General features: G+C 35.0%; 1 protein-coding gene across 1 annotated transcript in view; it reads right to left on the bottom strand.

Moving 5' to 3' along the window:
* CNTN5 (contactin 5) overlaps nt 1-16,994 on the bottom strand; it is a 497,758-nt gene that overhangs the window by 462,806 nt on the left and 17,958 nt on the right. The window contains exons 3-4 of the mRNA XM_041729931.1: nt 8,040-8,163; nt 7,736-7,911 (exon numbers count right to left, since the gene is read on the bottom strand). Of these exons, the coding sequence (XP_041585865.1) occupies nt 7,736-7,911; nt 8,040-8,163 (300 nt within the window). The remainder of the gene's footprint in view (nt 1-7,735; nt 7,912-8,039; nt 8,164-16,994) is intronic.

The following is a 16,994-nucleotide window of genomic DNA, read 5'->3' as shown; positions in this document are numbered from 1 at the left end:
TGGTATCAGTTAAGACCTAATTTGTGACCCGGTTGTGGTCTATTCTGGAGAAAATTCCATGTGCACTTGAGAAGAATGTATATTCAGATCCGTTTCGATGTAAAGTTCTGTAAATATCTGTGAAATCCATCTGGTCCAGTATATCATTTAAAGCTCTTATTTCTTTGGAGATGTGCTTAGAATATCTGTCATTTACAGAAAGTGCTGTGTTAAAGTCTCCCAGTACAAGTGTATTATTATCTAAGTATGTCTTTACTTTGGTTATTAATTGATTCATATCCTTGGCAGCTCCCACATTACGGGCATAAATATGCATGATTGTTAGGTCCCTCTTCATCTCTTACTACAGTCTTTGGGGTAGACTGTAATTTATCTGATATGAGGATTGCTACCCCTGCTTCTTTTGAGGACCATTTGAATGGTAAATTGTTCTCCACCCTTTTATTTTCAGACTGCAGGTGTCCTTAGGTCTAAAACGAGTCTCTTGTAGACAGCAAATAGATGGGTCTTGCTTTTTTATCCAGTCTGAAACCCTGCATCTTTTGAACATTAAGCCCTTTCACGTTCAGAGTTACTATTCAAAGAGATGAATTTAGTGTCATCATAACACCTATTCAGTCTCTGTCTTTGTGGGTTGTTTCTTTGGACTTCCTCTTTTTTTTTTTTTTTTCCCGGAGTCCTTCTTAATATTTCTTGCAGAGCTGAATTGGTGGTCACATATTCTTTCAGTTTCTGCCTATCTTGGAAGTTCTTTATCTCTCCTTCTATTCTGAATGAGAGCCTTGCTGGATAGAGTATTCTTGGCTGCATGTTCTTCTTATTTAGGATCCTGAATATATCCTGCCAGCCCTTCTGGTCTTCCAGGTCTCTGTGGAGAGGTCTGCTATTAATATAATACTTCTCCCCATAAAAGTTAGGGATCTCTTGTATCTTGCTGCTTTAAGGATCTTCTCTTTCTCTTTGGAATTTTCAAGTTTCACTATAAATGTTGGGGTGTTGAATAGTTTTTATTGATTTTAGTGGGGGATCTCCCTATCTCCTGGCTCTGAATGCCTGTGTCCCTTCCACATTAGGGAAGTTCTCCGGTATGATTTGTTCAAATACACTTTCTGGTCCTCTGTCCATTTAAACGCCCTCTGGAAGCCCAATTAAACGTAGATTTTTCCTTCTGAAGCTGTCATTTATTTCCCTTAATCTTTCCTCGTGATCCTTTGTTTTTCTCTTTTTTACTCAGCTTCCTTCCTGGCCATCAATTTGTCTTCTATATCACTCACTCACTCTTCTACCTCATTAACCCTCGCTGTTAGGACCTCCAGTTTGGATTGCATCATATTTAATTGATTTTTAATGTTGGCCTGATTAGTCTAAATCTGCAGTCATGAAGTCTCTTGAATCCTTTATGCTTTTTTCCAGTCATCAGTAGCTTTACAATTCCGCTTCTGAATTGGCTTTCTGACATCGAATTGTAATCCAAATTCTGTAACTCTGCTGCAGAGAGTACTATTCCTGATTCTTTCTTTTGTGGTGAGTTCTTTCTAGTCATTTTGCTCAGGGAAGAGTGGCTAAAAACAAGTTGTACGGGAAAAAGGAAGGAAAAAAAAAAGAGAAAAAAGGGGAAAAATCCAAAGAACAAAAACCAAAAACAAACAAAAAAAACCAAGGAGGAATATCCACTGGTTCTATATAGTGTAATTCCCTTGACTTCCCTTGGAACTTTCCAGCACTGCTCGGTCAAGAACTTGCTCTTCCCCTGTCCTTCCAGCTGGTCTTCTGGGGGAGGGGCCTGCTATGCTGATTCTCAGGTGTGTGCACCTGGGGTAGCTGCCCTGCCCCCTGCCAGGTGCATGGCTCAGTGGGAGCTGTTTATCCTGTGAGGCCCCTGTTCTCTGGCAGCCCCGACCCTCCCAGGCACAGGGTGACACCAGGAGGAACAACAACACTGGCAGAGGTCAGCCTTCCAGCCCTGGAGTCAGTTCCCGCAGTAACTACTGCAGCTCCCAGTCCACACTGGCCTGGATGCTGCAGGGGCCGTGGCACTGATCTGCACAGCTCAGCGGCACCTGGTGGCAGTAGTGTCCTCACTGTCCTGTGCCCTCCCTGCCTTTGCCTGTCCCTGGGGGAGCACAAGATCCTGGTCCATGTCCCCTGGCACCCTGAAATCCAGGGCCTGCACGGCTGGAATTGCATACCCGGAAACACGCAGCCCCTTCTGTGGGGAGCTGAGGCTTGAGCTGCTCCCGAGGTCCCGCTGGGGTGCTCAGCCCTTTACCGGGCTCGGTCTTTGGTGTGTGGTGTGCCCTCTCCTGGGGTGCACTTCCTCTGTTAGTGACCCTGGAACTGGGGGCTCCACTGCCCCTCCTGGGATCCTGCCTGACGTCCCTGTGAGCACCTTTCCGTCTGGGAAAATTTTTAAAGTTCCTGCATCTCTCTGACTGGGCTTTCCTGTCCTGGAGGCGCTTGCCGCCCGGCCTTAGCCCGGCTCCTCACTGGGCCCCTCCCCCATTGGATTCTTTTTTATTTATTTATTTCCATCTTCCAACCTGTTAGAAGTGCAAACTCTTCTCTCGGAAGCATTCTAGCTGTTCTGTCTTTAAATCTCAGGCCAAATTCATAGGTTTTCAGGATGATTTGAAAGTTATCTAGGTAAGTTGGTGGGGACAGGTGACTTGGGGACCCTACTCTTCTGCCATCTTGCCCCTCCCCTGGTACGTAATTTTATATAGCAAATCAAATAAATGATCTTTGGAATGAGACTGAGATAAAATAAATTAGCAAAATAAAATAATTTTTATATAAATACATTTTTATTTAATATTTTTAATATTTTAGATGACAGGTGGGAACAAAACTTTAAAAGAAGCCAAATTTATTTTACATTTGATTTTTCTACAAATTGCTATATCAGGTAATGCTGTCAATACCAACTTCCTTTCACTATTCCCTTCAAAAGGACATGATCAATACTGATTAGCCATTCTTACTTGTACTGTCTCAAGTTCATTTAAAATATTTAGCTTTCCAGGCAGTAACCATAGATTATCCAGTAAATAAAGATAAGTAAGAGGAAAAAAGTTAATCAAAAGAGCTAATATGAAAATAAACAATTTCATAAAAAACTAGTATACATCCTAAAATTTCAGTTCTAGAAAGAGACCTAGTAGTTCTTAAACTTCCGTAAGAAAAAAAATTAAGCAAGTGACTGATTAATTAAATTTAAACAATGAGAAAACATGCAGAATGATCACATACTTATTTTTGTTGCTAATATTTATTTTTGTTATGTCGTATAGCTGTTAATAAAGTGATTATAAAATGGAGGTTGATGAAGCCAAGATATAAAGACTTTTGAGAAATTACAATATGAGTTTGAGAGAGAAATTGAAAATCAAATATTTTCAAAGTGAATACCATACATATTTATCTTAGAATAAAGATTGAGTGCCATTAGAGTTAAATAAGAAGTATCATCTATAAGATGGATTTACAGTCTATGGCCATACCACCCTGAACGTGCCCGATCTCATTTAAAATGGATTTATACTTTATTTATTTATTTGAGAGAGAGAAAGAAAGAGAGCAAGCAGAGGGAGGGACAGAGGGAGAGGAAGACAAGCAGCCTCCCCACTGAGCAAGAAGCCTTGCTGGGATGGCTTGCTGGATGGAGGATTCCATCCCAGGATCCTGAGATCATGACCTGAGCTGAAATTGAGTCAGATGCATAACCAGTTGAGCCACCCAGGCACCCCTGGCTTTATGTTTTATAACCTAACCATTCCTATGTTGGTTATGAGGATGAAATGAGTTAATGTATTCTAAGACACTTGGAGCTACAGAAAAATGTTCAATGAATTTGAGTTACTTGAGGCCATAAGAAAAAGATGTTCTTTTAAGAGTCTGTTTTACCAAACTGGTTTAGTAATAATATCGTCTTACTCAGTATCAAAACTTGTTTGGAACAGTCCTATGTGTATCTCTAGCATATAGATTTTAGTCTCCCATAACATTACTCATTATGGTCAATGAAAACTAGCTGAAATTATAATTGACTTGGCCTGTGGGTAGGGAATCAAAGTATTATTAGTGGAAAGCTAGAATATTTTAAAGTGTATTTCTGGTTAGGGGCACTTGGGTGGCTTATTAGTTGAGCTTCTGACTCTTGATTTCAGCTCAGGTCTTAAGGTCTTAGGATCAAGCCCTGTGTCAGGCTCCGTGCTCAGCAGGGAATCTGTCTGAGGATTCTTTCTTTCCCTGTCCCTTTGCACCTCCCCTGGATCATACACTCTCTCTAAAATAAATAAATACATCTATATATATTTCTGGTTAATAAGAGGACAAAGAAGCTAGCATTAAGTGAGTCCAAATAGCCAGATTGTGACAGTTTGTATATGTATATAAATAAGTTGAATCTTCAAAATCTCATATGATTCTAATAATACTGAGAATCAGAAAGGTTGATATGATGCATATGTGTATAATATACATATGTAATTTCCAAACAAAAAGGAAAGTGATGCTAATAGGATGTTTAAATTTTATTTTCTTTATTGAATATAAGATTGTTACTATATGGATATCTTGAGTCTTTGGTTAAATATGTATCTATTTATAAAATATAGATTAGAATTTTTTTCTATGGATATAATTAGGGGTATTTAACACTGTTCAGTAAGTCTTAGAATCACATCATTATAAGCAAATATGTCATATTTCAAAAGGTAAAGCCTATGTGAAAGTGATAGACTTAAAGTGTCATTGATATAACAAAAATAATGTTCAAATTATAAGAGGCCACATCTATTAAGCAGGTCTCACGTTTGAAATAAGCAACCAAAATTCAATTGAACTATAACTCAGAAACAAACTCCAGATTGAGTAATATGATGCTCCTTAGAAAGGAGTATTTTAGATCACAATAGCACTACACAGTGTAGAAAACATATCTGATGAAATTATGGGTTATATATGTATGATGAAATTGATGTATAAAAGTTAAAAGTATTTCTATAATAAAAATATTTAAAAGTGAGTAAAGCATAAAAATGTGCCTGAAGAATAAGTACAAGACAGAGTTTACTTATAAGTATTAATAAGAAGTTTTGTAATCAATTTCATAATTTGTAAATTTTGCCTAATTTCATGACATTTAAAATGTTTAACAGATTCCTGTATTAGTTTTGAATATTTAACTTGATTAAATAGTTTTTGGTAATTATTTAAATTTACTAAATATATTATTTTTATTTATTTTTATTTTTTTATTATTATTTTTTTTTATTTATGATAGTCACAGAGAGAGAGAGAGAGAGAGGCAGAGACACAGGCAGAGGGAGAAGCAGGCTCCATGCACCGGGAGCCCGATGTGGGATTCGATCCCGGGTCTCCAGGATCGCTCCCTGGGCCAAAGGCAGGCGCTAAACCGCTGCGCCACCCAGGGATCCCTAAATATATTATTTTTAATATACTAGTTGTATATTTAAATTTTTACATAAACAATTGGTAATAGATATAAATGATTAATGATTCCAGCTTTATGTGTAAAGAGTGATTAACATTCCTTTACTTGTAAAAACACTTTAAACATTAAACATTCTATCAACATTAAGTAGTGTTGTAACATTATTATAGTAGTAAACATTATCTAGCTATGAGGCTAGACATAGAAAATCATGATGTAAAGGAAGGTTGTCACCAAGTTTTTAATCTTATTTGACCCATGTATCCTTTCACTCCTTTCAGAAGGTTCTTTTTTCTTTCCAAGTTCCTACCTCAATTTTCCCCCAATCACAAAGTACCTTGACTCCTAGAATTCCATAACATCCATGCTTCTATACAGGTATACTAGAAAGCAAGTTGATAGTGTCTTCATTCTCCTTTCTACCACCTATATTTATATTTTCCCTCCAAAGATCTTCTGGAAAAAAAAAGATAGAGCTAAAGCTAAAGGATCTAATTTTTTATATTATCAAATGGATATAATGGCATGTAGGTGAAGGAGTAATTTTGAGGTAGAAGTGACCTTCCCTATGTATGTGACTGCTTCAACCAGGAGCATTATGAGCCCTGATGTATACATACAGTCTTCAGAAGTCAGTTGAGTCAGGTGGGGTGGGAATGGGGAAATGTAGGGTCATGAGATGCTACCAATGAATGCATATGTATATTAACCCATATGTTAAGTTAAAAGTAAAGCAAATATTGCTCTAAACTAAGTTCAGGACAGCTTGATGCTGAATAACTAAGATAGATAGGGCTTTTCTTGCCTACTCATTGAACTGTAAATGGTGGTGCAGATGTGCTCACTGAAGGTAGGGGTGAGTATCTGATAGCTATGACTGGTCTTCACAGAAATTCTAGGATGTCATAGTCATCCAGACACCTTGGATTTTCCAGTAAGTAGATTTCTGCTCTGAAGCACACAGAAAACTTTGCATATTTTGCCTCCACTGTTGATTTGGGGAAGACCAATTGATATATAAGCTATTATGAATTGGTGTACTGGTGTCAGTATAGACAAAAAAAGAAAGGTATACAGTATTCATACATCATGTATGAATCCACATCTGGATTTGCTGTATCTGTCTTGAAAAGATTATTTACAGAGGAGTAATTAAGAAGGACTATTGGTTTATCAGGTTACTCTTTTAATGTGCATGCTGGAAAGTATTAGGTTGTGTTAAACCATATAATATTTTCTAAAATAAGAGTATATTTAAAAAAAAAAGAGTATATTCCGGCTACTATCTTGATATATTTGGTTTATGTAAAGTCCTATCTGAACTCCTTAGCAAAATTTATTTTAAAAGATTATATTTAAATTTTTCTAGGACTTAGCTCAATGTTTTCTAAACTGAGTCCATTATCATTCCTTTATTCTTACTTTTCTCCTTCATACTCCTATAAGATGATATCTGGATTCTGGGTTAATTAGAAGTAATATGTGAGGAAGATTATATAGATAAAAATCAATTATTCCATTCTCCAGGGTGTAATTTTAAATTAAAAATCACCTGGTGATAAATTACATAGCCAATATAAGTTTTATATAAATTATTAACACAAAGATTTCTCCACTATTTTTTAGATATTATAATCCTCAAGAATTTATATTCATGTATGATTGTTTTGTTTTGTTTTTTGCTCAGTAGCCTATCCTCAATTTGGTATAAGCCTTCATCATATGTTAAATAATTTCACAAGTTTTAAGACCTCAATACACTTAGTTAATTAGATAAATGATGTATCTTAGGAAATGTCTATACTCTAGTACATATATATGATTATATGTAGTGGTGTCTTTTTTCTAATCAAAAATTAAGCCATCGGAGTGAGAAATTATAGTTGGAATTTGAAACATTAGCATTTCAGAGGCATTTCTTTGATTGCCTAAGCAGAACTTTTAGATTATGTGATCTTCCATCCAAAAGAATCTATTGCAAATAGTGACTATAATAAACAGTAGAAGAATAAAAACAGATAGGCAGAGGAAAGAATTCATGAATAGTATTTTCAATCTCCCAGACTAGTGTGTTGGGTTTATTTCAAGAGGGCAAATGTTTCAGAGAGTTACAAAATATCTTAGAAAGAAACACACTGTTTACATAATTTTATCTTTACCAGGGTTTTACCACTATTTTAAATTCTGAAGTCTTAATTAAGCTTTTGCCTAAGCAAACTTTAAAATTACATATATACACACTATATACAAATACATAAGAAAAGCATATACTTTACTCACAGGCAAATTGAAGTATGGCTTCTCTACTAAGAATACTTCCAAGAGTGTTGACTGCTAAACACTGGTAATGACCAGAATCCTTTGCTTCACTTGGATTGCTTATAATGAAGGTCCCATCTATCAAACTGTAGCGATAATTACTTTCCAAATCTATTTCTGTTCCATTCCGAAGCCATCTTAGAAAATATCAGAAGACAAATATGTAAAAATTACTTGAGATATTGTAATACACCCTGGGACTACCAGAATCTCATTGAAGGAAAATTTTAAGACCTAAGAAAAGTGATTAATAGTGAACTTCTACCTGTAATTGGGAGCTGGATTGCTATGAGCTTCACAATTCAATGCTACTTTCTTTTCTTCAGAATCAGTCGGAAAAATTATATCGTCTGGTTCTTGTACAAACACTGGTCCATAGTCCACACTTTCTGTAAGGACCAAAAAGTACACACTGTAAAAATTCTAAAAATACTGAGACTTTTTCGCCATTATTTTCATATTTAAAATTTTTGCTTTTTCCTGTACTCAAAGGGCATATTACCAAAAGAAAGTAATATTATTTTAGTAAATTAGAGACTTAACTAGAATGTTTTCTAATTGACTAAGATTTTTAAAAATATTTATTTATTTATGAGAGACAGAGAGAGAGAGAGAGAGAGGCAGACACAGACAGAGAGAGAAGCAGGCTCCATGCAGGGAAACTGATGTGGGACTCGATCTCGGGTCTCCAGGTTCATGCCCTGGGCTGAAGGCGGCGCTGAACTGCTGGGCCACCCGGGATACCGGAGTAAGATTTCTTTTTAAAATATGCTATATATAATTTTAAAAAGTCTCAAACATTGTGTTGTAATGTTTAAATACATATCTTTGTATCAAAAGCAGAGCTAAAGAAAATAATGCTAAACAAAAACATTTTTAAAAAGCTAAGTTTTTGAAACTTTTAAAATGTTAGAAACAATACACAAACAAAAAGTCATGAATTAATATTGTGCTACTACTTGGGAATACAGATAAGAAAACATTGGTCCTCATATAACCTCTCTCCATTCATTTCTTCACTCATTTAATCAAGCACTATTTAGTCCTAATAATACTAGAGTATAAAGAATAAATTATGTAATGCAAATAAATATATTCTCATAGAATAAATGAGACATGTCCTCAAAAAAAGTCAAGTAACTGAATAAAAATATCACAAATGCATGCAATTAAATATTCATCAGCAGGTAAACAATGTAAAAAAAGCAGACCAGAAAAGAAAAGGTATAAAAATGAGGGCAAGAGTGAAGAACATTTAAATTTATTAAGTATCTGCTATATGATACTAGATTTTATCTCTTTTAATTAGTTAATATTCAGAGAAATCCCATGATAAAGGTAATTTTAAACTAATGAAAATTTCATAGAAAGTAGAAATATGGGATCCCTGGGTGGCACAGCGGTTTGGCGCCTGCCTTTGGCCCAGGGCGCGATCCTGGAGACCCGGGATCGAATCCCACGTCAGGCTCCCGGTGCATGGAGCCTGCTTCTCCCTCTGCCTGTGTCTCTGCCTCTCTCTCTCTCTCTCTCTCTCTCTCTCTCTCTCTGTGTGTGTGTGTGTGTGTGTGACTATCATAAATAAATAAAAATTAAAAAAAAAAAGTAGAAATATAATTTGGCCTCAGATGACAGCTTGGGCTTGAAGAGTTTTAGGATAGTTTTTGCTGGAGAAATGATGAGTAAATATGCTTGGGGAGTTTTTTTTAAGTCTGACTTTTTTTTTTTAATTTTGTTTATTCATAGAGACACAGAGAGAGAGGCAGAGAAACAGATAGAGGGAGAAGCGGCTCCATGCAGGGAGCCTGACGTGGGACTCGATCCCTAGTCTCCAGGATCACACCCCAGGCTGCAGGCGGCGCTAAACTGCTGCGCCACCGGGGCTGCCCATGCTTGGGGAATATTAGTCTTATTAGTTTGTAGTAGTACAAGAATTCACAGAATTATTTGTGTATGTAGGATCCTTAGCATCTTGAATTGTGAATTTAGTCACATAGCAACAGATCAAGATTCTCATCCGGCACCAATATATTTTGCGATTTTCTTTGTAGTGAGGACTGCCCTGTACACTGTAAAATATTTATAGCCATCCGTGGCCCCTACCAACTAGATGTCAGCAGCACACCTTCCCAATGTATATAATCAAATATGTCTCCAGAGATTTTTAAATGTCTCCTGGGTCAAAACTGTCCTCATTTAAAACCACTGCTTAGAAAAACGAAGAGGGAAGATTTTAGGAAAGACATATTTTCAGTGCCTCTACTAAACAGTTGCAGATTCATATTCTTTGTGGATAACCACAAGAAAATATCAGGAAAGAAATATAAGAATGAATGCCCCAGGAAACTCAAGCTTTAAAAAATATTACTGAAAAAGATAAATACCTCCATATTTAGAATAATGGGTTCAGAATAGTTATTTGTTTTCTTTAAATATGTTATATATCTATTCCTTTTTGGGCAAAGAAAAACAAAAGTGTTAATGGAACTCCAAACATTCATCCAAAAAAACTGAGCACTCACAACGAGTGAACACTAATAAATATTTTCTTTGAGTCCTAGATAATCTAGCTGAGGTTCTTTTCAAGTTAAGAATAATAAAACATTACATGAAAATAACTGGAAAAAAGGAGACCAGAGTATGTTTCTGTAAACCAAATGACATTGCTATCACTTAAAACTTTTATGAAGAAGGTGAAACAAGTAATATAATAAAAATACTAGAGAAAAATTGTCAAAATATTCTATTTGTTGTATCATGATGTATTTATGTAAATTTGGAAGAGCACATGAAACCTCCTCAAATTCTCAGTTACACTTAAACTACTTGACAAAGTCATGAAAGTACCTTTCTTCTGGTCTTTACATATTATAAATGTGATCATTTAAATCAATATTATAAATACATATGATGTATAACATTAACATTTAATAAACGTATTTTATATTTTTATTGATTTCAAAACTCTTGAGCTTTAGAGTCAGACATAGATTCAAATCCTAGTACCATCATTTTCTAGCTATTTTATTTTTTATACTGTTTTTTACTTTTACTTTTATCCTCTGCTACTTCATTTATTAACTGTGTATGACAATGTCTTCTGACCATATTATTATTAGGATTGATTAACATCAACATTTGTAAATACTTAGTATATCACAAGTATTCAATAAATTATAACTAGTAACAACAACATAATAGCTAACATTTACTTACAGTATATCTATACTACAGTGTAGACATTATACTGAATTATTTATATACAATGTATCATGTACATTGTACATCCATATGACTAGAACATCCATATGACTAGAAATAATCCTCCCAATGTTTATATGACAAAACTCAGGCTGAAATTAATGAACTAAATGTACATAGCAAATACATGGCAAAGCTGGGATGCAAATCCAGGGCTGTTGGAATCTAGAATCTGATTATCACCACCTCTACTATTACTATTATTATATTGTCATAACATTTATAAAGCACTTTGACACATTATTATTTAATTCTCTGAGCTGAGCATTATAATTATTTCTTATTCAAAGATGAAAGCTCTGAGTTTCTGAGAGGAGACTTTTGCAAAATTGGCAACATAGTAAACAGTTCATTTTAACTAAGGATCTGTGGTTCTAAATCTTTTGTTCTGAACATCGTCAGAACAAGACAAGGGAAAGAAAGGTTGTCAGGCTAGGGAAAATCTGAGGGGTAAGATTTGCTAAATTATACACTGAGAAAAATAAGATACAGACCTGAACAACATGTATTCTGTTGTGACTACTCACTCTGTTAGATATCTCTGTTCACTTGGTACTTCCAAAAACATTTTAGGAAGCAATTGTTCTCTCTCTCTCTCTCTCTCTCTCTCTCTCTCATTTTTGTTTTATAAAAAAAGTTCATTGTAAGGGGTTATAGAGCATGTGTGTATGTAGAGCTTCCCAGTCCCAAGCAAAGGATAATCAATGATGTCTATCTCTAAATAGATTTGTTTTTTAAGGTTCCATACCAAGAATGTATTATTATAGGTAAACTCAGATTATTTGCTTCACTCTCCTGCAGGAGTGCACTACTGCTGTTGGTGAAGACGAATAATTACTTTAAGCAGTGTCCTTATATTTTGCAATTTTTAGCTTGATGGAATCCATAACTTGTGGAGATGGACTTCAGAACAAATATGATCATCACAAAGATCTTAAAACCAGTAAATCAAAATCTTTATTTAACAAGTAGAAATCTTTGAGATATTTGTGTAAAAGACAGATGCCATCACTCACAATGTTAATTTCTCACAGAAGTAATGTTTTGAGTGATTTTCTTTCTTAAAATCAGACTCTTTTATGAATAGACTACAGCGTATCTGTAGTTGGCTAAACCTATAATGCTAGGGGTTATTGTCTGTGAAATATCAGATTCATACCTCCAGAAAGTCCTTCCTCAGAAGAGAAGTATTTCAATTTATTTATTTTTTTAAAGTTTTTTATTTTATTTTATTATTTATTTATTTATTTATTTATTTATTTATTTATTTATTTATTTATTATTTGAGAGAGAGAGAGAGAGAGCATGAGTGAAGTGAAGGGCAGAGGGACAAGTAGACTCCTCGCTGAGCAGGGAACCCAATGCAGTGCTCAATCCTAGGGCCCCAGGATTATGACCTGAGCTGAAGGCAGATGCTTAACGATTTGTGCTACCCGGACACTCCGAGAATTTTTTCAATTTAAAAGTGATCTGTTGATTCTGTCCTACAAAGAATAATGAAATTAACATACTTTCTCTCACTTCCCCCAAGTTTACTCCATAAATTTTCTGTTTTGATTCATGGTTAAGGATATTTGTTTGTTGTCTTTACAATTGAAAGACAACTTGGCTGGGTATCAAATTAGGTGTTCAGTATTCATTTCATTAAAGACTATAAATATTTTTACATTCTTTGATCACATTTAACATTACCATGGTTAAGTCTGAGTCCAGCCTGACTTCCCTTGATCCTAAATGACTGGATTTTATACCTGGATGTCCATAAAGCTCTTTCCTCATTCTGAATTTCAGGAACTTTTCTGGATAGGTTTTGGTGTCAATCATTTTGTATAACTGGTACATTCAAGACATTTCTTTTTAGGTATATTTATTTATTTTAGAGAGAGTTGGCGGGGGGCTCCCAACTAAGTGTGGAGCCTCTCAGAGGATTTGATCTCATGACCCTCAGATGATGAAGTGAGTCAAAATCAAGAGTCAGATGCTAAACTGACTGAGCTACCCAGGGACCCCAAACCTCTTTTATTTGCTCAATTCTCCTCATACCAATTAGGCATAGCTTTGCTTTTTAAAAAGCCTTCATTGTTATCTGTGTTACAATTTTTATATATTTATTCTTTTCTCATTGACTTTTTCAAATATGATAGTTACATTCCTATCTTTTCAGTTTCCTCTATATTACCACTAATGAAGTTTTTAATTCCTTAATGGTTTTACTTTCCTCTCCTTTTGTTTCCTGAGCTCTGAAAGTAACTTCTTAACAAATTCTGTCATCATTTTAAGATTTATTTCACCTATTTCTTCTTTAAATTATTCTTAGCACTGTTATTGTCAGTTGTTCCCTTCGGGGGAAGACAGTTAGCCCTGAAAATTCTTCAGGCTATGGTGAGACCCACATTTGAGGAACTGAAGTCTCTTGTTAGACCAACAGCTAACATGACACTGAGGTCTATGAAACATATTTATGAGTGAATTTTTAAGTAGATATTCCCTCAGTCAGGATTTCAAATAAGAATGAAGCTACAGTAACAGCTTGGTTGAAATCTCATGAGAAACTTTATGCCAGAAAGTTTTATACCTAGCTAAGACACTTCCAGTTTCCAGACCCATGGTTTCTGTGAGAAAATAAAAAAATATTTCAAGTTGCTAAGTTTTGAGATATATTTTACACAGGAATAGATAATTAAGAAACTATTTTTTCTCTTCCTCTATTACTTACTAGAAAATGTATTTAAGAAAAACAGTAACTATAAGAACTGTGAACTTTCCAGGAAAAATACAGGATAAAAGTATCATTTACAAATAATGATTCTTGGGAAAATAAAAAAAATGCTTGATTTAAATTTTTGGGGGATGCTATCCTGGAGCTATACACTTTTAGAATTAAAGTAATTTTCTATTTGTTTCAAATATTCTTTCTAAAAATCTCTGGGATATTTATCTAGTCTTAGCTTGCAATAACTTCCAGCAATGAATGAAGTCTTTAAAAATTACTGTTTTATTATTGAAATTATCTCAAAATAAAGTTCATATTGACATAAAAGGTAAGTTTGTGTCCCAGATGAGGATAACTTCTTACTGATTTATGTTCTAGAATATGTATATTTTACTTGAGATTTTCCTATACTTGAATTGATTAGCACATCAATAACTTTCTTAGTTTACAGAAATTTCCATTAAAATTAGAATAGCCCCCACATAGGGCTCCCTGCCCAAGGAGAAGCCTGCTTCTCCCTCTCCCATCTTCTTTGCTCTCTCAAATAAATAAATGAAATTTTTTAAAAAAATTGGAATATGAAGCTCCATTAAAATATCTATGTTCCTGATACAGTACTGTGGAGAATAAAAAATTAACTTAACCAAAAATTATTTTTTCTAAATTTCAACTTTAATTTATTAAAACTAAGCTGTTTTTATATAACCAATAGAACTGGCCTTGAACTATTTTAGCCATTATCAATTAATAAATGAGGAAGTATATCTTAAGAGCCTTCTTATGCTTTATGTCTTAAGAGCCTTCTTATACTTCAGCTTTGGTGAAACTTTTTTGCCATTGTTAGTGCAAAGATATATTTAGTAATATTTTGCTTATTTGTATGGACAGGGACTGGCTACATGCTCACTAATCCCATTTCCTTTTCCTAGGAACATTGGAGACTTTTTTAGACTTTCTTATGATTCTTTGGGGCCTCTGGACTAAAATGATGTATGTGAAATCCAGGACTAGTCATAAAACGTTATGCACCATTCTTTTGATTCTCTATCAACTAGCTGAAGTAAAGGAGCAGTAGATGCCAGTGAGGCCCCAATATCAAAGATATTAGATGGAGCAAATCTGGTACCCAAACTCTTCATATAGAAAGTGATTCATTGAACAATCCAGTGGAATATGATATGAATGAGGAAGAAATATTAATTATGTTAAGAAATTGGTATAGCATTCAGAACTTATCTTGATTAACATTATATTTAAAACCAAAAATAATTTTCAAGTTTTTAAAGAGGCTATAGTTTGATTAGGAAGCGATGTTCACTGAACTACATATCATCATTAGGTTACAGGGTCCTACTTGCATTCCTCTTCCCGAGTTCAGGCCTCTTGATTAATACCTACTTAAAGTATATTCCCAAGCCTAGCACATAAGACAGAAGCTATTCAATAAGTCAACCTTATATATAGCTTTATCAGTTATAGTGCTCCAAATTTTACAACTGCTTTCTAATTAATCCTTGAGGTCTAGTCCATTTTCATATACCCAAATTCTGAAAACAGATTTTCATCCTATGTCTTTATTGCTAAACCCAATTTTGTTAATCTTCTAGAAGGTCCAATGCTATGATACAGACATTTTTATTTTATGGTTGCTGTGTTTCTTATTTTGTATTTTCATTTTTACTGTATAGTCATATAATCAAGAATCTAACTCCATTTCTGATCTTTGACCACTCACTGCTTTCAAGCTCCACCAGTAACATTTCTCTTTTTAGGGAAAGCTGATAAGCCAGACTGAATAGCTGAAAAGCATTCCTTCCTTGACTTATATGAGAAAGTTTATACAATACAAAATCACATAGGAACCTTCACCAGAATCCCCCACCACCCCCCACCACAGTAAACCCAAAACCACCCTTTTGTTCCTTTTTCAAGTCATTTCCTGAACAGCCTATTCTGTTCTTATCAACAAGTCTCATGACATGAATAATAAATCTTTCCCTTCCCTTCTGGTATGTGTGTAGCATCATCAGTCTACATCTGAACCAATTTTGCGTTCTTGGAGTATTGATCTTATGCTCTACAGGGCAACCACATAGCATGTTAGGGCTCAGTCATTTGGTTGAGGAGTTTTCTGTAAGGAGAACATATATTCCTCCAAATGGATTTGCACCCATGGAAGCAATAGGTCTTCAAACCCTGAACTAAAATGTAGAAGGTATACATGTGAAAAGGTAACTCTTGAATTTCTCTAGATAGCTTTCTCTTAGCTTTATCTCAGGGAAATTAGATATGCTGTTGGACTATCCAAATTGTTTGGTCATAATGGGTCCAACATGGAGGTAAGCCTGGTCTAGGTTTGGAGGCAATCATATAGGAGAAGTTTAAATTATATTTGTAAATTATAAAATTATATACACACACACACACACACACACACACACACACACATATATTCCTCTTTCTCCTTTTCTCTTTTGTTATATTTTAGCCTTAGTAACAATCCCATCAACCCTGGTCTCAGCAAGCCCAAAAAAGTATACAGAATTGAGGGAAATGTGCTATACTTCCATTTCTAGGCAAGCTTTCAAATTATTTTAATAGCAAATATTTTATGATTCACTTTTTATAATTCTTTAATTAATGGATAGTCATTGAACTACTGAGACAACCAAAACTACCCCACTTCTTCCCACCTTGTTTTAGAATCATTTGACTAGAAAGAGTGGCTGCCTATGATTAGCATGGTGTTGGCAGTAGTCTTCCATGAAAGATACCTGGATAGGAAGATAAAACTCAACTGCAAAATGATGTCTTTTTTGTCTATTTGCCTTCCTTCCAGTGGAGTTTCTTGAAGCATTTGCATGTTATTTTGTTTATTGAGACAGTGGCTTCCTCTGTAGAGTTCTGCCTTAGGATCAAGCTGGTATCTAGTCTTAACTCCTTCTATTATGTACCGATAGGCCACACAGATACTAACTTCATTCCTGCCAAGATGTGTTAAGTGTCATCTAATCTGAAACTCCTATGGCTAGTTTTCCTAGGGAAGCCTTGCCTTGGTGTTGGATCATTAGATTTCCAGTTGTTTCTTGGATCATGACTGGACATTATAATGTCTCCCTAGATTCTAAACTTGCCCTTTAGATTGAAATCCTCTTTTAAAAAGTTTCTTCTGGGGATCCCTGGGTGGTGCAGCGGTTTGGCACCTGCCTTTGGCCCAGGCCACGATCCTGGAGACCCGGGATCGAATCC

This window comes from Vulpes lagopus, chromosome 15 (genome assembly GCF_018345385.1).
Source record: "Vulpes lagopus strain Blue_001 chromosome 15, ASM1834538v1, whole genome shotgun sequence".
NCBI classification, from domain to species: Eukaryota; Metazoa; Chordata; class Mammalia; order Carnivora; family Canidae; genus Vulpes; species Vulpes lagopus.
This window is presented reverse-complemented; position numbering and strand designations above follow the sequence as displayed.